Here is an 18,546-nt window from a genome sequence, read left to right on the forward strand (position 1 = left end):
GCGAGGGTCCCGGGATGGAGGGGGCCCAGTCCAGCGGTGAGCGGGCGGACCGACCGGGTGCAGACGGTGAGCTGGTGGCCGGGGAAAGGGGCGTCCGGGAAAGTTTGGGCGGAAAAGGAAGTGGCCCTGGAGACCGTATTCGCGGAGAGGGCGTATCTCCCAGTGGGGGGAACCAGAGATCCGACGGACAGAGGGCATCTTGCAGGGGGCTTCCGGTAGAAAGGCGCCCCCAGGGGTTAGTTCAGTGGAGATGGGGACGTCCCAACAGGCGGGCAGAGAGGAGAGACAGGAGAGGGCTTTGCACGAGGTTGGAACCAATGGACCGATAGGCGCCCTGGAAGATTGGACTGGCAGGGAAGTGTCAGTAGACCCCCCTTTTCCCCTTCTCCCGCAGGTGCTGCTCGGTTCTCTTGTCCCCTCAACTTTACTGCAACGCCCCCAGCCTCGGAGTCCCCTCGTTTCTCCTTGGAGGCTCTGAAAGACCCAGATACGGAGCTGTGGCTTATCCAGGCCCCTGCAGACTTTGCCCCGGACTGGTGAGTGGTCCCATACCGTCCCCTGGGAATGCTCCCCACCCGAGAGGCTGAGCTTGAGGGAAATTTAGTGCATTTCCGAGGAACCCCAAAATGCCGCTTTTGGCCTCCTTTCCCCTGTCCTACCAAAAGATCTAAGCTTCTGCCCTCCCACTTTCTCCTCAGCCTCAATGGGCGGCGCGTGCCTCTCTCTGGCTCCCAGATTGTGAAAGGCAAGTTGGCAGGCAAGCGGCACCGCTATCGGGTTCTCAGCAGCAGCAGCCCGCAGACTGGAGAAGCAACCCTGCTGGCCCCCTCAGTGGAGGCGGGAGGTGGACTCACCTGTGCCCCGGCCCCCCAGGGCTGCCTAAGGATCATTGAGGGTCCGCAAGAATCCTTGTCCGGGGCCCCTCTGCAGCCCATTGCAGCAAGTCCCCCACCACAGATCCCCCCTGGCCTGAAGCCTCGGTTCTGTGCCTTTGGAGGCAACCCACCGGTCACAGGGCCTGGGTCGGCCCTGGCACCGAACTCACCCACTTCGGGGAAGAGAAAAAAGAAGATGCAGATGCCAGAGGCTTCCGTCACTCGGGAGGCAGTGAATGGGCACGGGGCCCTGGAGGTGGACAAAGGTTTGGGGTCCCCAGAAACAGATGTGGAGAAGAAGAAAAAGCAGCCGCTGAAAGAACCAGAGGTGACAGAGCCTGCGGTAACGGAGCCCACAGCTGAGACGCTCCAGGCCCTGGGAGTGCTGCTCCCGTCCACCACCAAGAAGAAGAAGCACAAAGGGGCAGAAACATTAGAGCCAGATGAAAAGACAGTGGAGCTCAAACTCATTAAAACCGAACCTCTGGAAGAGTCAGTCCCGTCCCCCATCAAGAAGAGAAAGAGGCCAAAGGAGACAAAAGGAATGGAGCCAGGGGAAGGGATGATAGTTGAGTCTCAGCTGCAGGTGAAGGTGGAACCGCAGGAGGAAGCCATCTCACTGCCTCCCGTAAAGAAAAGGAAAAAAGAGAAGTCACAGGACACAATGACAGAGCCAGGGACTGAGGCTGTGGAGCCAGAGGTGACACCTCAGGAGCTCCCTGGGGACGTGATGGAGCCCGAACTGCCAGATGATGCCGAGCCTCAGGTGGAGGCGGCTCTGGCTTCCAAAAAGAGGAAGAAAGAAAAGAGGCAAAATGCGGTGACGGAGCCAGGGCCAGAGGTGGCAGAACCCGAGATGGCAGATGACCTTGGGCCTCAGGCAGATCTAGCATCCGCCAAGAGGAAGAAGAAGAAAGAGAGAGGTCACCAAATGACGGAGCCAAGGACTGAGATGACGGACCCACCAAGGGAGACGGTGGAGCCCGAGCTGCCGGGTGAGGGTGAGCCTGAGGCCCAGGCAGCTCCGGGATCCACCAAGAAGAGGAAGAAGCGGAATCAGGAAAGCGGGGTGCCAGAGACGGCGTCCCCAGAGGACATGCCAGAGCCCCTGCCGAACCTACAGCCTGGGGAGGTGGCTCCCACAGAAGGACGGGAGAAGAAGCGGAAGAAGAAGCTGCAGCAGGATCTTGTGTAGTGTTCCCTGGGGAAACCGAGGCACTAATAAACGCTGAAGGTGGGGACCCCTCCCCGGCGGCTACACCAGCACACCCAGCAGGAGCCTGGACTGGAAAAATGCTTTATTATTATACCAGGGGTCTCCTTGGGTCACTGAGGCACTTTCAAGAAGGGCTCATGCAGGACATCAAACAGCCTCCGGGCCTAGTTGTGGGAGAGAAAAATGAGAAAGCAGTTATTAAAAGAGCCATTTGTTTGGTATATGTAGAGTGGGTTTTTGCTTTTTTTTCCTCCGAGCTTGGAGGGGGGTCTGGGGACTAGGAGAGAAATAACCCCATCTGGATTTGATCCCAAACTAGGTGTGTGAGGTTGGACTGGTCCCTACGCTCTTATACCTCAGTTTCCCCATCCGTAAGAGAGGTACTGTGAGCCTTGCAAACCTTAAAACTTTGATCTCAGGTCCCGTTCATTTGGCGCTCCCTCCTGCCCCTGACCCCTCCAGTTCCTTCCCAGAGCTCTTACCTTCTGAGGGCCCAGGCCAGGGCACAAGGCCAGATCTTCCCTCGAGGCAGCTATGAGCTGTTCCAGAGACTGAGGAACAGAAGTGAGGGCTCAGGGAGGTGACCATAACAGCCTCCCTGCCCCAGCTGATGGGGGGGCCTAAGATGTTCCTGGGGGGCGGTGAAGGCCTGTGAGAGGGCAGGAAGGGGCCGAGGGGTGGGCAGGGAGATGGAAGGAAAGGGGCGAGGGGCTTCCTGGAAGGGGGTGGAAATGCCTGGGGGCAGGGATTTCCTTACTCCAAAAGTAGCCAGGAGGGTCTGACTGTCCGTCTTGTTGACTGACTTCACAGTGGTCAGACATTCTGTCACCTGGAAGGGGAGGAGGCAGGAGTGTTAGAGGAGGAAAGGACAGCAAGACAGCCCATGAGGGCAGTCCCTGACTGCCTCACATGCAGGAGGCACTCCATAAATGCTTTTTAAAAAAACTGATTAAAAGCTCATCTCAGGCCAGGCGCGGTGGCTCACGCCTGTAATCCTAGCACTCTGGGAGGCCGAGGCGGGAGGATCACTCGAGGTCAGGAGTTCGAGAACAGCCTGAGCAAGAGTGAGACCTCGTCTCTACTAAAAATAGAAAGAAATTAGCTGAACAACTAAAAATATATAGAAGAACTTAGCCGGGCATGGTGGCGCATGCCTGTAGTCCCAACTATTCAGGAGGCTGAGGCAGGAGGATCGCTTGAGCCCAGGAGTTTGAGGTTGCTGTGAGCTAGGCTGACGCCAAGGCACTCTAGACTGGGCAACAGAGTGAGACTCTGTCTCAAAATAAATAAATAAATAAAAAGCTCATCTCAGAGTGATCCCCAACTAGCCGAGAGGGTACTGGTCATGTGATAAGATAAATGCCTTCTTTTTTTTTTTTTTTTTTTGAGATAGGGTCTCGCTCTATCACCCAGGCTACAGTGCAGTGGCATCATCATAGTTCACTGCAACCTCACACTCCTGGGCTGAAGTGATTCTCCCACCGCAGCCTCCAGAGTAGCTGGGATTACAGGCACATGCCACCACGCCCAGCTAATTTTTCTATGTTTTGTACAGACGGGGGTCTTGCTATGTTATCCAGGCTATGTTCCTCTGGCAGATTCCTCGCCATGACTCTTGTTGGAACCCAGATTTGACAATTCATTCAGCAAACACTCTTTGAGTGACCACCGAGTGCTGGGAGATCAGCAGGCACCAGGACAGCTGCAGCCCTACCCTCCTGGGGCTCCCAGTCCAGCGGGGGGACAAGTCAGTTCCAGACAATGATGACCCAGATGGGTCTGGGATGGGATGGGGAGCCCGAAGGACTGTGGGAGCCGAGCAGGGATGTTAGCTTGGCCTGGTGATCACGGAGGGCTTCCTGGAGGACGTAGTATCAGAGCTGAGAAGTGAAAGATGGAACTAGGCAGGTAATCAGGCAGAGGGAACACAATGGGCAAGTGCTCTTGGGGAGGTGGAGGCGGGAGGATCGCTTGAGGCCAGAACTTGAGATCTCCCTGAGCAACATAGGGAGACCCCATCTCTACAAAAATTAGCTGGGCATGGTAGTGTGTGCCTATAGTCCCAGCTACTCAGGAGGATCGCTTGAGCCCAGGAGTTTGAGGTTGCAGTGAATTATGATGGCGCCACTGCATTCACTCTAGCCTGGGCGACAGAGCAAGATCCTGTATCAGGAAAAAAAAAAAAAAAAGAAAGACTGGGCAGCTGCTCAGGGGAGGGAGCTAGTCCTGGGAGAAGTTCAGTAACAGAATGCAAGGGCCGTGCAGGGATGGGGTTGGGGAGCCAGACAGGTCCTTGCAAAGCATGGTGGCAAGGCTGGGCTTTCTCTCAGGGCATTGGGGAGCCATGGGAGGGTTTTGAGCTGGGGAGGGCAGGATCAGGTTTGTGCTAAGGGAGACCCCTCTAGCTGCAGTTTGGGCTGGAGGGGGTGAGGGAGAAGCGGGCAGGCGAAGGGAGGCCGGGGGATGGATAGATGTGTCTTGAAATCAGAACCAAAGCTCAACCACCCAGGAGCTGGGGGGAGGCCCAGGCAGGGATAGGGGGTGTTGAGCAGAGAGGAGACACAGCCTCACCCGGGAGACGAAGTCCTGCTCCAGCTTCTCCAGCAGGAGGTCTGCGGGCTTCTGCTCATAGGCCTTGTAGGTCTCCAGGTACCGCCCAGCTTCCTCGGGGCTGGGGTGACAGGACACATGGGTCAGCCAGCAGGAGGGGTGCGAGGTTTTGGGTTCGCTTCGCTTCGTGGTGGTGGTAGTGACCCCTGGCAGTAACCCCTGCTGGGCACATGTTTACACATCTTTTCTGGCTAAGAGCCACAGCGTGGGAGCCAGACCCCACTTCCCACCTGGGTGACCCTGGGCCAGTGATTTGATCTCCCTTGGCCTCGGTTTTACAATGCTCTGTAAGTGCTCAGAGCTGTGCCTGGCACTTAGAAGCCTGTTTAACAAACATTAGCTATTTTGGAAGGGAAGTCAGCACATAGAGTTTACACTGCATTTTGGAGAAAGGAAAGAAAACCAGAAACACTGTTTATTTTCCCAACTGCAGCAGGAAGCCAACCTCATGAACTGTTCAGCTTCCCGCCAAGAAAAATGGAGTTTTTGTTTTGTTTTTGTTTCTTTTTCTTTTCTATTTTTTTATGCCAAAAATGCCATTCAGAATTTTGTTTTGCTTTAGAGACACGGTCTCACTCTGTCACCCAGGTTGGAGTATGGTGGCACAATCGTAGCTCACTGCAGCTTTGAACTCCTGGGCTCAAGCGATCCTCCTGCCTCAGCCTCCCGAGTAGCTGGGACTACAGGTGCGCACCACTGCACCTGGCTGAAAATGAAGTTTTCGAAAGTTAACATAGCACACCTTCAACAGAAAAGCTATGGTGCTTGATGAACCTTTCATGGCACCTAGCACAATTTAAATATCACCATTCGGCTGGGCACAGTGGCTCACGCCTGTAATCCCAGCACTTTGGGAGGCTGAGGTTCAAGGATCACTTAAGGCCAGGAGTTTAAGACCAGCCTGGGCAACACACATAGTGACACACTCTACAAAATTATGGCCAGGCACAGTGGCTCAAACCTGTAACCCTAGTACTCTGGGAGGCCAAGGCAGGAGGATCTATTGAGATCAGGAGTTCGAGACCAGCCTGAGCAAGAGTGAGGCCCCATCTCTGAAAAAAAAAAAAAAATAGAAAAATTAGCTGGCTATGGTGGTGCACACCTGCAGTCCCAGCTACTTGGGAGGCTGAGGCAGGAGGATCGCTTGAGCCCAGGAGTTTGAGGTTGCTGTGAGCTATGATGATGCTACTGCCCTGTACCTGGGGCGACAAAGGGAGACTCTGTCTTAAAAAAAAAGAATTAGAAAATTAGCCAGGCATAGTGGTGCCTGCCTGTAGTTGCAGCTACTCAGGAGGCTGAGGTGGGAGGACCACTTGAGCCAGGAGTTTGAGGCTGCAGTGAACTATGATTGTGCCACTGCACTAAAGCCTAGGTGACAGAGTGATACCTTATCTCTAAAAAAAAAAGGTCACCATTTTCACATTAACCACTGTTTTTTTGTTTGTTTGTTTGTTTTTTGAGACAGAGTCTCACTCTGTTGCCCAGGCTAGAGTGCCGTGGCATCAGCCTAGCTCACAGCAACCTCAAACTCCCAGGCTCAAGCAATCCTTCTGCCTCAGCCTCCCAAGTAGCTAGGACTACAGGCATGCGCCACCATGCCCGGCTAATTTTTTCTATATATAGTTTTAGCTGTCCAAATAATTTCTTTCTGTCTTGCTCTTGCTCAGGCTGGTCTGGAACTCCTGACCTTGGGCGATCCTCCCGCCTCGGCCTCCCAGAGTGTTAGGATTACAGGCGTGAGCCACCATGCCCGGCCTAACCACTGTTTTTTGACATGTAACTAACTGCTTAAAAAGCAGCTTAAACAAATGAACAGAGTAAAGAAAGTCTATTAGCACCAGGAAATGCCAGCCTTTTTTCTCTTTGTAACTTAACTGTGAACTTGAGTGGAAGTGTTTGTCTTGAGGCATATTCTTAGCCTGCAAAATATAGCTAGTAATCAACATTGATTTATATTCTTGAAAGCAACATTCATCTTTCCAACTCTGTTTGACAGACTTTGTAGCTGTTCTCTCCCTGCAGAGAGTATTATTGTTACTGCTACTAATAATGTGGCACACACATAAGTTAGCACACTGTACCTCTGGTTCTACAGTTTGCTTTTTTCCGCTCTACAATATACGCAACACACCTTTCTATGTCAGCAGACAGAACTTGATCTTGTCTATTTAATAGCTGCAGAAAATTCCATAGTTATGTAAAGACATGGGGACTGTCCCTTCCCCATGTGGCACCTGACTGTGTCAGACACAGCACTAAGCCCTTTACGTTCAGAAGCTTCCAGACTCCCTGAGAGATCCTGTCAGGCAGTTATCCTTTTCAAACCATTACACAGAGGGGAAAACAGACCAGCAGGGTGGAGTCACTTGCCCAAGATTATACAGCTGTCCAGGCGGAGGGACAGTATCCACAGCAGGTCTGTGACACACCCTAGGCTTTGAACATGATGTTGTGTTAATTCCCATAATTTATGTTTGCTTTTTTTAAAATGTAAAACTAATACGTAAGTACATTTTGTCCAAATAGTCAAACTATATAGAGCTATACAGAGGGCACAACATTATTGATACAAATACATCTACCCTTTGGTCTAAAAACCCACTCCTGGGGTTCTGTCCTGCAGATACACGGGGCAGAAGTGGAAGTGTAGTTGGTAGCAAAAGATGAAACTACCCAAGTGTCCACCAAGAGGGGGCTCTGACCAGTTCCACCTGCATGATGGAATACTACACACCTGTACAAAGGAACGTGGATCCAGACAGTGAAGTATTCAGCAGTAAAAGAAATGAGCTACTGAGTCATGAAAAGACACGGAGGGAGCTCAAATGCATATTGCTAAATGAAAGAAGCCAATCTGAAAAGGCTACGTACTCTATCATTCCAAGGATGTGACATTCTGGAAAAGGCAGACTACTGAGACAGTAGAAAGATCAGCGGTTGCCAGGGGTTTGGTGGGAGGGAGGCAGGCATGAATAGGTAGAGCACAGGGATTTTTACGGCAGTGAACTTTATTCTGTCTGATGCAGTAAGGATGGATACGTGTCATTATACCTTTGTCAAATCCCACAAAACATACAACACAAAGAATGAACATAGCCAGGTATGGTGGCTCACACCTGTAATCCCAGCACTTTGGGAGGCCTAGGCAGGAGGATCACTTGAACCTGGGAGTTTGAGACCAGCCTGGGCAATAGATCGAGACCCTGTCTCTACAAAAAATAAGAAAAATTAGCTGGGTGTGGTGCCATGTGCCTGTAGTCCCAGCTATTTGGGAGGCTGAGGGAGGAGGATCGTGTGAACCCAGGAGTTAGAGGCTACAACATGCTATGATCATGCCACTGCACTCCAGCATGGGTGACAGAGTGAGACTCTGTCTCTTAAAAAAAAAAAAAAAAAAAAAGAATGAATCCTAATATAGAATGCAGACTTTAGTTAATAATGATGTATCCATATTGGTTTATCAGTTATAACAAATATACTGCACTAATTAACACAAGATGTATTAGTAGTGGAAGCTGCAGGGGGAGAGGCAGGACGTGGGCACTCTCGTACTTTGCAATCAGTTTTTCCGTAAGCCTAGCACTAGTCTAAAAAAATAATTCCCTGCTCATGGGGTACAAGAAAAATAAATAAATATAAAAATCTATTAATCTTTTAAAAAGAAAAATGTGGCACTCTCTATATGGCAATACTCCACAGCTGTAAAAAAAGAATGAGGCTGCTCTCTAGAGCGAGCTAGAAAAGACCTCCAGATATATGATTACATAAAAGCGCAAGGCACAGAAGGGCATAAGTACTATGCTTACGTCTGCCTAAGAAGGGAAGAAAACTAAGATGTACTGCCCTGTGCTTCTGTTTACATAAACACCGGAAGGAGGCCAGGTGCGGTGGCTCATCCCTGTAATCCTAGCACTTTGGAAGGCCAAGGTGGGAGGATCGCTTGAGGCCAAGAGTTTGAGGTTGCAGTGGGCTATGGTGACACCACCGCACTCTAGCCCAGGCGATGGAGCAAGACCCTGTCTCAAAAAAAAAAAAAAACCAAAAAAAAAAACAAACCAAAAAAACATTGGAAGGAAACCTGGATGCCAACCACGGTGGCAGTAAAACTGACACCCCCTAATCCCCTACTAGGTGCCTGGCCAGTGCTGGCAGTACCAGGACCCAGCAATGACTGAGACAGACCTGGCTCTGCCCCCTGGGGGCTCACAGTCTGATGATGGGGTGAGACACGTCCCCAGACAGTGAGGAAACAGGGTGGAAGGCAAGGGGTGGCAGACACTTCTCAGTATAAACAGTTTCTATATTGCTTTTGATTTTTGAACTATACGAACCTGTTACCTGCTCTTTAACAAAAGAAAGTTTAACCATTAAATATTGCTATGAAAAACAAAAGTGCAGAGACTAAAAGTCCCCTCTCCTTGCTGCCTGCTCCTTATACCTCCCCAGAGGTCATGACTGTCTAGGGTCTGGAGCTCCCACAGTCCCCTTTGCTTCACTCGCGGACACAGATGTTCAGAAACAAGCTCATGCTTCTTTCTTTTCTATATAAATAAAAATAGGACATTGTTTGGTTCTGCAGCTTCTCAACGGCTCTCACTGATGCTGCAGTGAAGGCCGGTGTAATTGTGGCTTTGCACACACAGGCAACAATAAGCAAAGAGGGTAAATTCCAAGTGAAGGAATTTCTGCGTTAAAAGACATGTCCCTTTTCTGCTTTTGTTTTGTTTTATTTTGTTTTGTTTGAAACAGGGTCTTGCTCTGTCTCCCGGGTTAGAGTGCAGAGACATCATCATAGCTCACAGCAACCTCAAACTCCTGGGCTCGAGCAATTGTCCTCCTGCCTCAGCCTCCCAAGTGGCTGGGACTACAGATGTGCGATACCATGACTGGCCACGCCTGGCTAACTTGTCATAGAAATGGGGTCTCGTTCTTGCTCAGGCTGATCTCGAACTCGAGGCCTCAAGCAATCCTCCTGCCTCGGCCTCCCAAAGTGCTAGGATTACAGTTATAACACTTTTATTATAGTTTTTTTTTTTTAAGTGTAAAGCTATAATTTGTCAGGATTTAATTATGTTTATGGTGTGAGGAAGGGATGTCTTTTTTTTCCCAAATGGAGAGCCAATCTGAATGGTATTTAGAAACCTAGACATGGAATTAATTATTCACCCAGATTTTATATTTAACTCAGAAGTGCCTAGTACAGTCCTGAGAATTTGATCTACATCACCTGTTTTCATGCCTACAATCCTACAAGAAAGATATTAAGACCCCATTTTGCAGATGAGGAAACTGAGGCCTGGAGAGAGGCAGTGCCGGGACAGACTCACACAGGAGCTCACGGAAGGAGAGAGGAAGGGCTGGGCAGGGTGGGATGGGGAGGGGGAACGAATCTCAGGATAGCGCCTAAACTAGGCAGGGAGGAAGCTTCCATCTCACCTCCAGGCGAGGACCAGCGTGCAGTCGGCCAGGATGCACATCTTAGCCAGCTCCTTGAGGGCCTGCTGAGGATCTTTCTGGAAGAAAATCATCAGAATTAGAGACCTAGAAGAAAAGGAGGAATTATGGTCTGAAAGCACAATAGCTTAGGCTACCAAGAGCCTTTCAATCAGCTGACACTCTCTATGCTCCTACTGGGTGCCCCGCCTGTGCTGGGCAGTGCCAGAACCCAGCAGTGACAAAGACAGCCCCAGCTCTGCCTCCCAGGCTCAGTCTAATGAGTAGGAAAGACTTGTCCCCAGACAGTGATGACCTGGAATGGCCAGGACTGGGATAAGGAGGGCCTGAGCCTACCTGGGGAGTCAGGGAGGGCTTCCTGGAGAAGGGGACATCTGAGCTAAGACTTGAAGGAGGATGAGGAGAAGTGAAGACAGGAGAGCAGAAGAGGCAACTGTGGACACAGATAACAGCATGTGCAAAGGATGGGAAGGGAAAGAAGCCTGAGGAAGTGTAATCTACTCAGTATGGGAGGGAGGATGTGAAATGAAAGGGTGATTGCATGCAACTTACACATAAACCTGGAGAGCTGTGTGGAGGGCAAGTCAAGCAGGGCCTCATGGGCCATGGAAGGGAGCAGAAATTTCTCCCAGGGTACTGGGGAGCCATGGAGGAGTTTTGAGTAGGGGAGGGCTGCCATCAGATTTGTGCTTTTGGAATATCCATGTGGCCGCCATAAGGACAGGGAGGTTGAGACTGGAGGTCATGAGACTAGGAAGGAGGCTGGGGCAGGGACCCAGGCAGTAGAGAAGGGGGCCTGGTGGGGCAGAGACTGTGGGGACAGAAAGCCTGAAACAGCCTCAAGAGACATTCAGATGGCAGAGACTGGGACCAGTTGGAGGGGGTCGGGGGAAGGAGGAGCCAGATAATTTGTCCTCCCTGCTCCTTGCCAACATAGGGTGCCTTCGTGACCCCTGCCAATCTCAGATGTGAAAACTGGTTCCTCACTAAGGTTTTAACTTTCATTTCTTCTCGGAAGGGATTCAACAGTTCAATGCACAACCTGCAGGCCCAGCACTCCCCATTTCCCAGATGGGGACAGAGAGGCCGGCAGAGGAGTGACCCTGCTTACCACGTCCACCTGGATGAGCAGGACCCGCAGGGCGAAGTTCTTCCCCAGGCTCTGCAGCCGCTCATGGATGTAGTCCGGGTGGAGGTTGTGGTAGCGGAGGCTGGAGGGGGTGGAGAGATGAGGAGTCAGGAGGTCTCAGTGTCCTGGAGACCCAGGAATCCCTTCTGCACTTTCACTGGAATGCGGAGGGCTGGGACGCCAGCAGCCACCAGCACAGTACACGTGCCACCGCCTTGCGGGGACCTGAGGCCCAAACAGGTTAAGTGACATGCCCACTGTCACGCTTCCAAGGAGACGCACAGCGGGGACTGGCAGCGAGGGCTGCCTGGCTGTGGTTCCCCAAAGGTCGGGCCCCCGGCTTCTTCACAGAGGAAGGAACAGACTTGGGCTGCAGGGGGAGAACAGGGGCTGGGGGTCCTAGAGAGTATGGCCCAGGGGACACTGGTCATGGGAAACAGGGCCCCTCCCCAGCCCCTCTGCTCTGGCCTCCGAGGGTGCTGGCAGGGAGGGGGCTGGGGGCCTTCTCCACCCGGGAACTGGGACCAGCTCTCACAGTCTGCAGGAGAGGACAGGAACTTAAAAGTTTCACTTCTAAAAAAAAAAAGTTTCACTTCCTGTGTCTGGCCCTGTCTGCAGGGGGGTCCCTGGAGGGGAGGGGAAATTTGTTTAACTGCAGTGGAGGTTGGAGAAATCCTGGCTCTTGCCAATTCAAGTCAGGGATGTCTGGGACATAAGTGACCCAGCCCCTCCTCCCCTAGACCCAGGGGTCCAGCCCCAGCCCCTCCTCCCTCAGACCCAGGGGTCCGGCCCCAGCCCCTCCTCCCTCAGACCCAGGGGTCCGGCCCCAGCCCCTCCTCCCTCAGACCCAGGGGTCCAGCCCCAGCCCCTCCTCCCTCAGACCCAGGGGTCCAGGCCCAGCCCCTCCCCCCTCAGACCCGGGGGTCCGGTCTCCCAGGTCTTTTTGCTCTGGGCACCTCCAGGCCGAGACCCCTTCCTGCCCCACAGGGTCACACACAGGCCCAGAGCCAGCAGGGCTGTGCCCAGAGGTTTCCCGTGGAATGGCCCAGAACCCTGGAACGTGACCCTCCCAGGCCTCGTGGGCCGCCCTTCCTGAAGGCTGAGGTAGCGCCCGGAGCTCACCTGAGGAAGAGGGCACAGGTGCTCTGGCCCAGCACGTAGTCAGGGATTACGTCGCCAAACTCCCAGGGCACATTGCGCACGAACTTCAGCACAGGGTTGCCCCTCTGGGGAGGGAGGAAGGGCAGAAGCCATCAACAGGGATGACCCCTGGCCACCACAGGGACCCCGCACAAATACCTCTTCCCAACACCTCCCACCTCCCTCCCTCCTCCCGCCTCGTGCCTGGGTCTCCTCCAGCTTGTTCTCCTCAGCCTGGACAGTCCCCGTGCTCTGACCCAGGCCCCTCCCCGCCTCCATGGCCAGGCCTTTCCTAAAGGGTCCCAGGTCTGCCGCCAGCTCAGCCCTCTCCCCCGGCCTCAACCTGTGTGTCCTGTGGTCCACGGGACACCTCCCCCTAGATGTCCACCTCACTGTGTCCCACTGTGCCCCACCCCTGCTCCATCTTGGAGACAGCCCCACCGTCCAGAGACCCAGGCTCGTCTGACACATCTCTCCCCCTCCTCAGGTGGGACTTCACCTTCTAAATATCCCTCAGAGATGTCTCCTGCCCCACTGCCACAGCCCCTGCCCGGGCCCTACCTGCTTCCTCCTGCACACCCTCCGCACGGCAGTCACAGGGATCTTCCTACAGCACAAACCTGCCCTCGCTGCTCTAGGCCTTGCTGTGGTTGCCCAGTGCCCTCATTGTGCTCTGCCCAGCAGGCTCTTGTCTCTGAACCCCCTCACTCTACCCGGACAGGCTCTACAGCCCGAGACCGAAATCCTTTGAGGGAGGTAAGCGGCTCTAATCCCCTCAGTAAGTATTTATTGAGTACCTACTGTGTGTCTCAGTGCTGGGGATACAGCAGTGACCAAAGATCCTTTTGCTCACAGGGGACACAGACATTGTGATATTGTGTCAGCGTAAGAATTATGCTTGGTTAGCCAGGCAGGGTGGCTCATACCTATAATTCCAGCACTTTGGGAAGCCGAGGATTGCTTGAGGCCAGGAGTTTAAGACCAGCCTGGGCAATATAGCAAGACCCCATCTCTTAAAAAAGAAAAAAAAAAAATTAGCCAGGCATGGTGGCATGCTCCTGTAGTCCCAGCTACTTGGGAGGCTGAGGCAGGAGAATTGCTTGAGCCCAGGAGTTGAAGGTTGCATTGAGCTATGATTGCACCACTGCACTCCAGCCTGATCAACAAAGTGAGAACCTGTGTCTAACCAAAAAAAAAAAAAAAAAAAAAATCAGTCTCTGCCCTCAGTTCCTGACATAGGGCTTTTGAAACCCTTGGAGACAAGGGCACTAGGAAAACTTTTTGTTCCAATAGTTGGTCTTTGACCCTGGGTTCCTGAGACAGCTCCTAGGCTTTGTCATTTCCTGAGTGATAACATCTGACACAGAGCTCCCAAATCCCTTGGAATTTCCTGGGTGATAAGAGCGTGCTGTGTCTCATGAGGCAACTCTGGGGCTCCCGGACAGACTCAGGACAGGGGCTGGTTGCCAGGGGAGCCAGCCACGTGATTAGAGGGTGGGACCGGTCAGCTCCACCTCACCTCCACCTCTGGGGAGGGCTGAGGGGCTGAAGGTTATTTAACCACCAGTAGCCAGTGATGTAATCAGTCGTGCCCACATCATGAATTCTCCAGAAAAACACAAAAGGACAGGGTGCAGAGAGCTTCCGGACAGCTGAACACTGGAGACTCCTGGAGGGTGGCGCCCTGGAGAGGACAGGGAAGCTCCACGTCCCTTCCCCACTGGTCACCCTAGCATCTCTTCGGCCGGCTGTTCATCTGTATCTTTTATCACACCCTTTATAATAAATCGGTAAACGTAAGCAAGCATTTCTCCGAGCACAGTGAGCCACTCTAGCAAAGTAATCGAACTCGAGAGTGGGGACATGGGAACCCCAACTGGCAGCCCATCAGCCAGAAGTACAGGTGACAACCTACTACTCCCAATTGGCATCTGACGTGAGGGGCGGTCTTGTGGAACTGAGCCCGCAATCTACGGGACTTGACACCAATTCCGAGTAGCCAGTGTCATAACAGAATTGGATTAGAGGGGACCCGGCTGATGTCCACTGGAGGACCGTGTGGTGTGTGGGGAAAAACGCCGCACAGCTGGTGTCAGAAGCGTTGTGTGGAGTGGTGTGTGAGAGTGGGAAAAAAGTTTGTTTTCCCTTCAAAGACATTAAACAAAATAACCTCGAGATGCATGTATAGTTACTGAATGCCACAGTTTCCCCAGTGACAGTTAAAGATCAGTCCTCTGAGCTCTCTCACTCCCAGCCCCCTGCAGGAAGCTCTGTTTTGCACAAGTTCTGAAAAAGACGAATGAATGGAAAAGAGATCTCTCTCTTTCAAAACTGTTTTTTGAGAATCTGCTTTTACAGAGTTCCTGAGTAAACAGCAGGAGAACAAGCTACAGCCTCAACCATATCTTGAAGACAGAGTCACATCTCCTGTGATAATCCCGTCTCCAGTGAAAGGCAGGAAACCAAGTCTCGGACTTTGACATCCTTGCAGTTTTTGTTATCTACCTGCCGCCAAGAAGAAAGAAAGTAGTGGATGCAGCAGTTTCTCAACTATACTCTGCCATTTTTATAACCCCTTTTCAAAAGCCCCAGTAGGCCGGGCACGGTGGCTCACGCCTGTAATCCTAGCACTCTGGGAGGCCGAGGCGGAGGATCGTTTGAGTCCAGGAGTTGAAGACCAGCCTGAGCAAGAACGAGACCATCTCTACTAAAAATAGAAAAATTAGCCAGGTGTGGTGGTGCACACCTGTAGTTGCAACTACTTGGGAGGCCTAGGCGGGAAGATCACTTGAGCCCAGGAGTTTGAGGTTGCTGTGAGCTAGGCTGACGCCACGGCACTCTAGCCCAGGCGACAGCAAGACTCTGTCTCAAAAAAAAAAAAAAAAAAAAAAAGAAAAGCCCGGATAGCTGATTTTCAGAGCCAGCACATTCTTCCTTTTTCCACCTCGTGCTGGTCCCTTTCTCTTCCCCCAGGGAAAAGTAAATAAACCTTTTCTTTCTATCCTAATCTCTGTCTGGAGAAATCTTTCTCTAAACCATGTGCACAGGCATGGCCGCCCTACCAGTTACTAAGCGAGGTGGAATTCAGTTCTGACAAGGGGGTGGGGAGTGGTAAGAGTAGCAGAGGCAGGAAGAGTCTACAGGGGATGGGAGTCCCACAAGGCCCTGAGCCTTCTGACCTGAGGCACCCAGGAGCCATGGAAGGGCTTCCAGCAATGGAGAGGCAGGAACCAAGTTTAACTTTTAAAGCATTACTTTGTCCACTCCGCACCCACTAGAATGGCTAAAACCAAAAAGATAACGACAAGTTCATTAAATACATTCTGAATAAATGAACAAACCTGGGAGGGGGAAACAGGGCTGCCTGAACACAGTCACAGCCCTAGTAAGACAGAGCTGGGCACCCTCAACACACACACAGTTGTTGAATGAATGAACGAATGAATGGCACAGCCGAGGACAAAGCGGCTAGAACTCAGACGCCTTCTGCTACCCACCAGAGTCATCCCTGAGCCCGAAAGCCCCACTTCTCTGTGTCCCTCCTCACCTGCCGGGGGCTCACAATGATGCTGTTGGATTTTGCCCCTGGTTTCGGGGCCTGGTTGGGGGTCTCTTCTGCCAGGGGCTCTGGCCCCGTGGGGCATGTGACTCCAGCACCTCCCGGAGGTCGTGAGATGGCATATTCGGCGTAGGTCTGAGGGGCCACCTGGGCTGAGGTGTCCACGGTGGGAAGGCTCCGTGTGGACTTGAATAAGGGCTTGGCCTGTGGGGAGAAAGGAGCTGTGGAGGCGACCCCGGAGGGAACACATGAGCCCCTGTGAGTCTGTCCCCCATCCTCAGGTTGGCCCATACTCCTTCCTCTCCCCATGTCCTTTACAGAGGCAACACCATAAGGGCTGGGAGCTCTGAATCCAGCCCCTTCTCCCCACCTCTTGACCTCTACCCTGGTCTCAGCCACCATCCCCTCTCCCTTGGACCACTAAAGTCACCTCCTCACCAGCTCCCTGTCTACACCCTCACCCTCCAACAATCCGTGCCCTACACTAAGTCATCATGTCCCTCCTCTGCTCAGAGTCCTTGGGTAGCTCCTGCCTCCAGGTAAAAGCCAAAGCTGTCACCACAGCCCATGAGGCTCTAGATCGGGCCCTGCCTCCTTGTCCCAAGGACCATGCCTCCTTGTCCCAGGGCCCATGCCTCCTACCACTTCCCCCTGCTGTCTCTACTCCCGCTCCACTGGCCTTCAAACTCGTCAGGCTCTTTCTGATCCCAAGGCCTTTGCAGTCTGCTCCCTCTCCCTGCAGAGGTATGCAGGGGTCACTTCCTCACCTCTGTCACATCCTTGCCAAGATGTCACCCCCTTGGCAAGGCCTTCCCTTGACCCTCCTATCTAAGGACGCTCCTCTCCCTATGGCACTCTATATCCTTAGCCCACTTTCCTTTTCTTCACAGCATGTGGCAGACAATACTCAGCACCAGTGGACTGTTTTTCTGTGGGAAGGAGATTTCAGTGTTGCCAGAACCTTCGATTTACCAAAAGATGTCAAAAGTGCAGACTTTTGTTTTTCTAATTGCAAAACCTTCCAATTCTTAAAAGTCAACAACAAATTCACGTCTTGAAAAATCAGAGTGCTGGACACATAAAACACATCTTGGGGCCACTGTTGGTTGCCAGTTTGTGGCCTCTTCCTTAGAAGGAAGAGGTGATTCTTAGAACCACTCTCTCATTTTACAGACAGGGAAACAGACCTAGAGAGGACAAAGGGCGCTTTTTCCAAGGCGACTTTGACCCCAGCATGTCCTAATCCCCACTGTGGTCCCACAGGTCCCTTTCTGTCCCCTTACTCCCAACACCCCCCAGCTCCTCCAGCTCCTCGTCCTACCCCTGCAGGAGGAACCTCATCCTCGTCCAGTGGTATGACAAATTTCTTCCTTGTGGGTGGCCCTACAGGCTGCGGCACTCCCTCTCCGTCCTTCCCGGGGTCCATCAGGAGCCTGAGAAGGAAGACAGGGCGGCAGGAGCCAGTGAGGCATCGGCATCTGCATTCCCATGCCCTCAGCAGGTACCCCCACTCACAGCCGACCCCCCCAAAATATCCCAGAGTTCCATGGCCTCAAGCCCCAAACACTCGGCGCCTGAGGTTCTTCAAAGCCCCGCCCCATTGAACCAACACCTTCGGCTCGCCCCGCCCCTTGCTGGACCACACGCTCTTTCGCCCCGCCCCTCGCAGCCCCCAGGTGCTATTCGCTCCGCCCCCACTGTTCCCCGCCTCCAGTTGTCCCGGCCCCCGGGGCTTGTACCTAGACGCCACCCCCACCCCCACGTCCCGGCTTGTCCGTAGCTCAGACACCGCAATGATTGGCTTCCCCGGCCGCCAATCGCCACTCTCCGCCTCCCACCCCTCTGGCCCGGGCCTTGCGGTCTCAGCACCGCGAAGACTCACCCGCTGGCCCTGAGGCGACGAGGAAAAGACCGGAGGGGGACCGAGTCGTCCCACCGCCCGCCCGGCCAGCGCGGCCCCCAGCCTCGCCGCACTTCCGGCCTCTCTGGCTTTCGGGCCCGCCCTCACTGCTCCCTAGCGGGGAGAGCATAGAGAGGGGCGGTCCCCGCGAACCTCTCTATGGTCCTGGAGGACCGCGGAGGTTTCGGGAGGAGAGAGGCGTGGGCCTGGGAGCCCGGCTCCCAAGCCCCTCAGTTCCAAAGTCTCTATTGAGCCGCTGTGTGACCAAGCACCCGGCCCCGGCAGGGCTCAGTGAAGAGATGGCAGACGGTCAAACTTGTTCCCTCCTCTCAGTACGGAGAGACTTGGGGTTTGAATCCCAACTCTGCAATTGACCTGGCCTCAGTTTCCCCATTCATTCATTTATTCCACATCCATTGCCCAAGCGCCTCCTCTGTTCCTGGCACTGTGCCTGGCGGTGCTAGTGACACAGCAGTGACCAACGACAGCCCTGCGCTGTCCTCTCGGAGCTTACAGTCCAGCGAGAGAGACAGACGCGTTCGCGTTTCCCAACAGTGACGACCCAGAACGGGCAGGGCCAGGATGGGAGACCTCGGAGGGCTGTGGGACTGGGGTCGGGGGAGCGCCTGACCCAGCTCAGGAGTCAGGAAGGGCTTCCTGGAG

The 18,546-nt window shown here is 53.3% G+C and overlaps 2 protein-coding genes across 2 annotated transcripts; one reads left to right on the top strand and one right to left on the bottom strand.

Moving 5' to 3' along the window:
- Positions 1–2,070, top strand: POLR1G (RNA polymerase I subunit G). The gene is made up of 3 exons (XM_069457113.1): positions 1–36; positions 395–536; positions 699–2,070. Exons 1-3 carry the CDS (start codon positions 15–17, stop codon positions 2,068–2,070), a joined length of 1,536 nt encoding a protein of 511 aa, XP_069313214.1. The 5' UTR covers positions 1–14.
- A 73-nt stretch (positions 2,071–2,143) lies between these two features.
- On the bottom strand, positions 2,144–17,946 carry ERCC1 (ERCC excision repair 1, endonuclease non-catalytic subunit). The gene is made up of 10 exons (XM_069457114.1): positions 17,866–17,946; positions 17,305–17,416; positions 15,972–16,187; positions 12,407–12,510; positions 11,267–11,366; positions 10,138–10,214; positions 4,663–4,762; positions 2,849–2,920; positions 2,574–2,642; positions 2,144–2,255 (listed from the first exon to the last, which is right to left on the bottom strand). Exons 2-10 carry the CDS (start codon positions 17,407–17,409, stop codon positions 2,202–2,204), a joined length of 897 nt encoding a protein of 298 aa, XP_069313215.1. The 5' UTR covers positions 17,410–17,416; positions 17,866–17,946; the 3' UTR covers positions 2,144–2,201.
- Between the last annotated feature and the right edge of the window lie 600 nt (positions 17,947–18,546).

Source organism: Eulemur rufifrons, chromosome 24 (assembly GCF_041146395.1).
Source record: "Eulemur rufifrons isolate Redbay chromosome 24, OSU_ERuf_1, whole genome shotgun sequence".
In the NCBI taxonomy this organism is placed as follows: domain Eukaryota; kingdom Metazoa; phylum Chordata; class Mammalia; order Primates; family Lemuridae; genus Eulemur; species Eulemur rufifrons.

Excerpts from the sequence above, each read along its gene's own strand:
- ERCC1 (XM_069457114.1), bottom strand. The coding sequence starts at position 17,409 with ATGGACCCCGGGAAGGACGGAGAGGGAGTGCCGCAGCCTGTAGGGCCA. Across the intron at positions 16,188-17,304 it reads ATGAGGTTCCTCCTGCAGGG|GCCAAGCCCTTATTCAAGTC; the intron begins GTAGGACGAGGA and ends TTCTCCCCACAG. Across the intron at positions 2,256-2,573 it reads CTGGCCTGGGCCCTCAGAAG|GCCCGGAGGCTGTTTGATGT; the intron begins GTAAGAGCTCTG and ends TCCCACAACTAG.
- POLR1G (XM_069457113.1), top strand. The coding sequence starts at position 15 with ATGGAGGGGGCCCAGTCCAGCG. Across the intron at positions 37-394 it reads GGAGGGGGCCCAGTCCAGCG|GTGCTGCTCGGTTCTCTTGT; the intron begins GTGAGCGGGCGG and ends CTTCTCCCGCAG. Across the intron at positions 537-698 it reads GCAGACTTTGCCCCGGACTG|CCTCAATGGGCGGCGCGTGC; the intron begins GTGAGTGGTCCC and ends CTTTCTCCTCAG.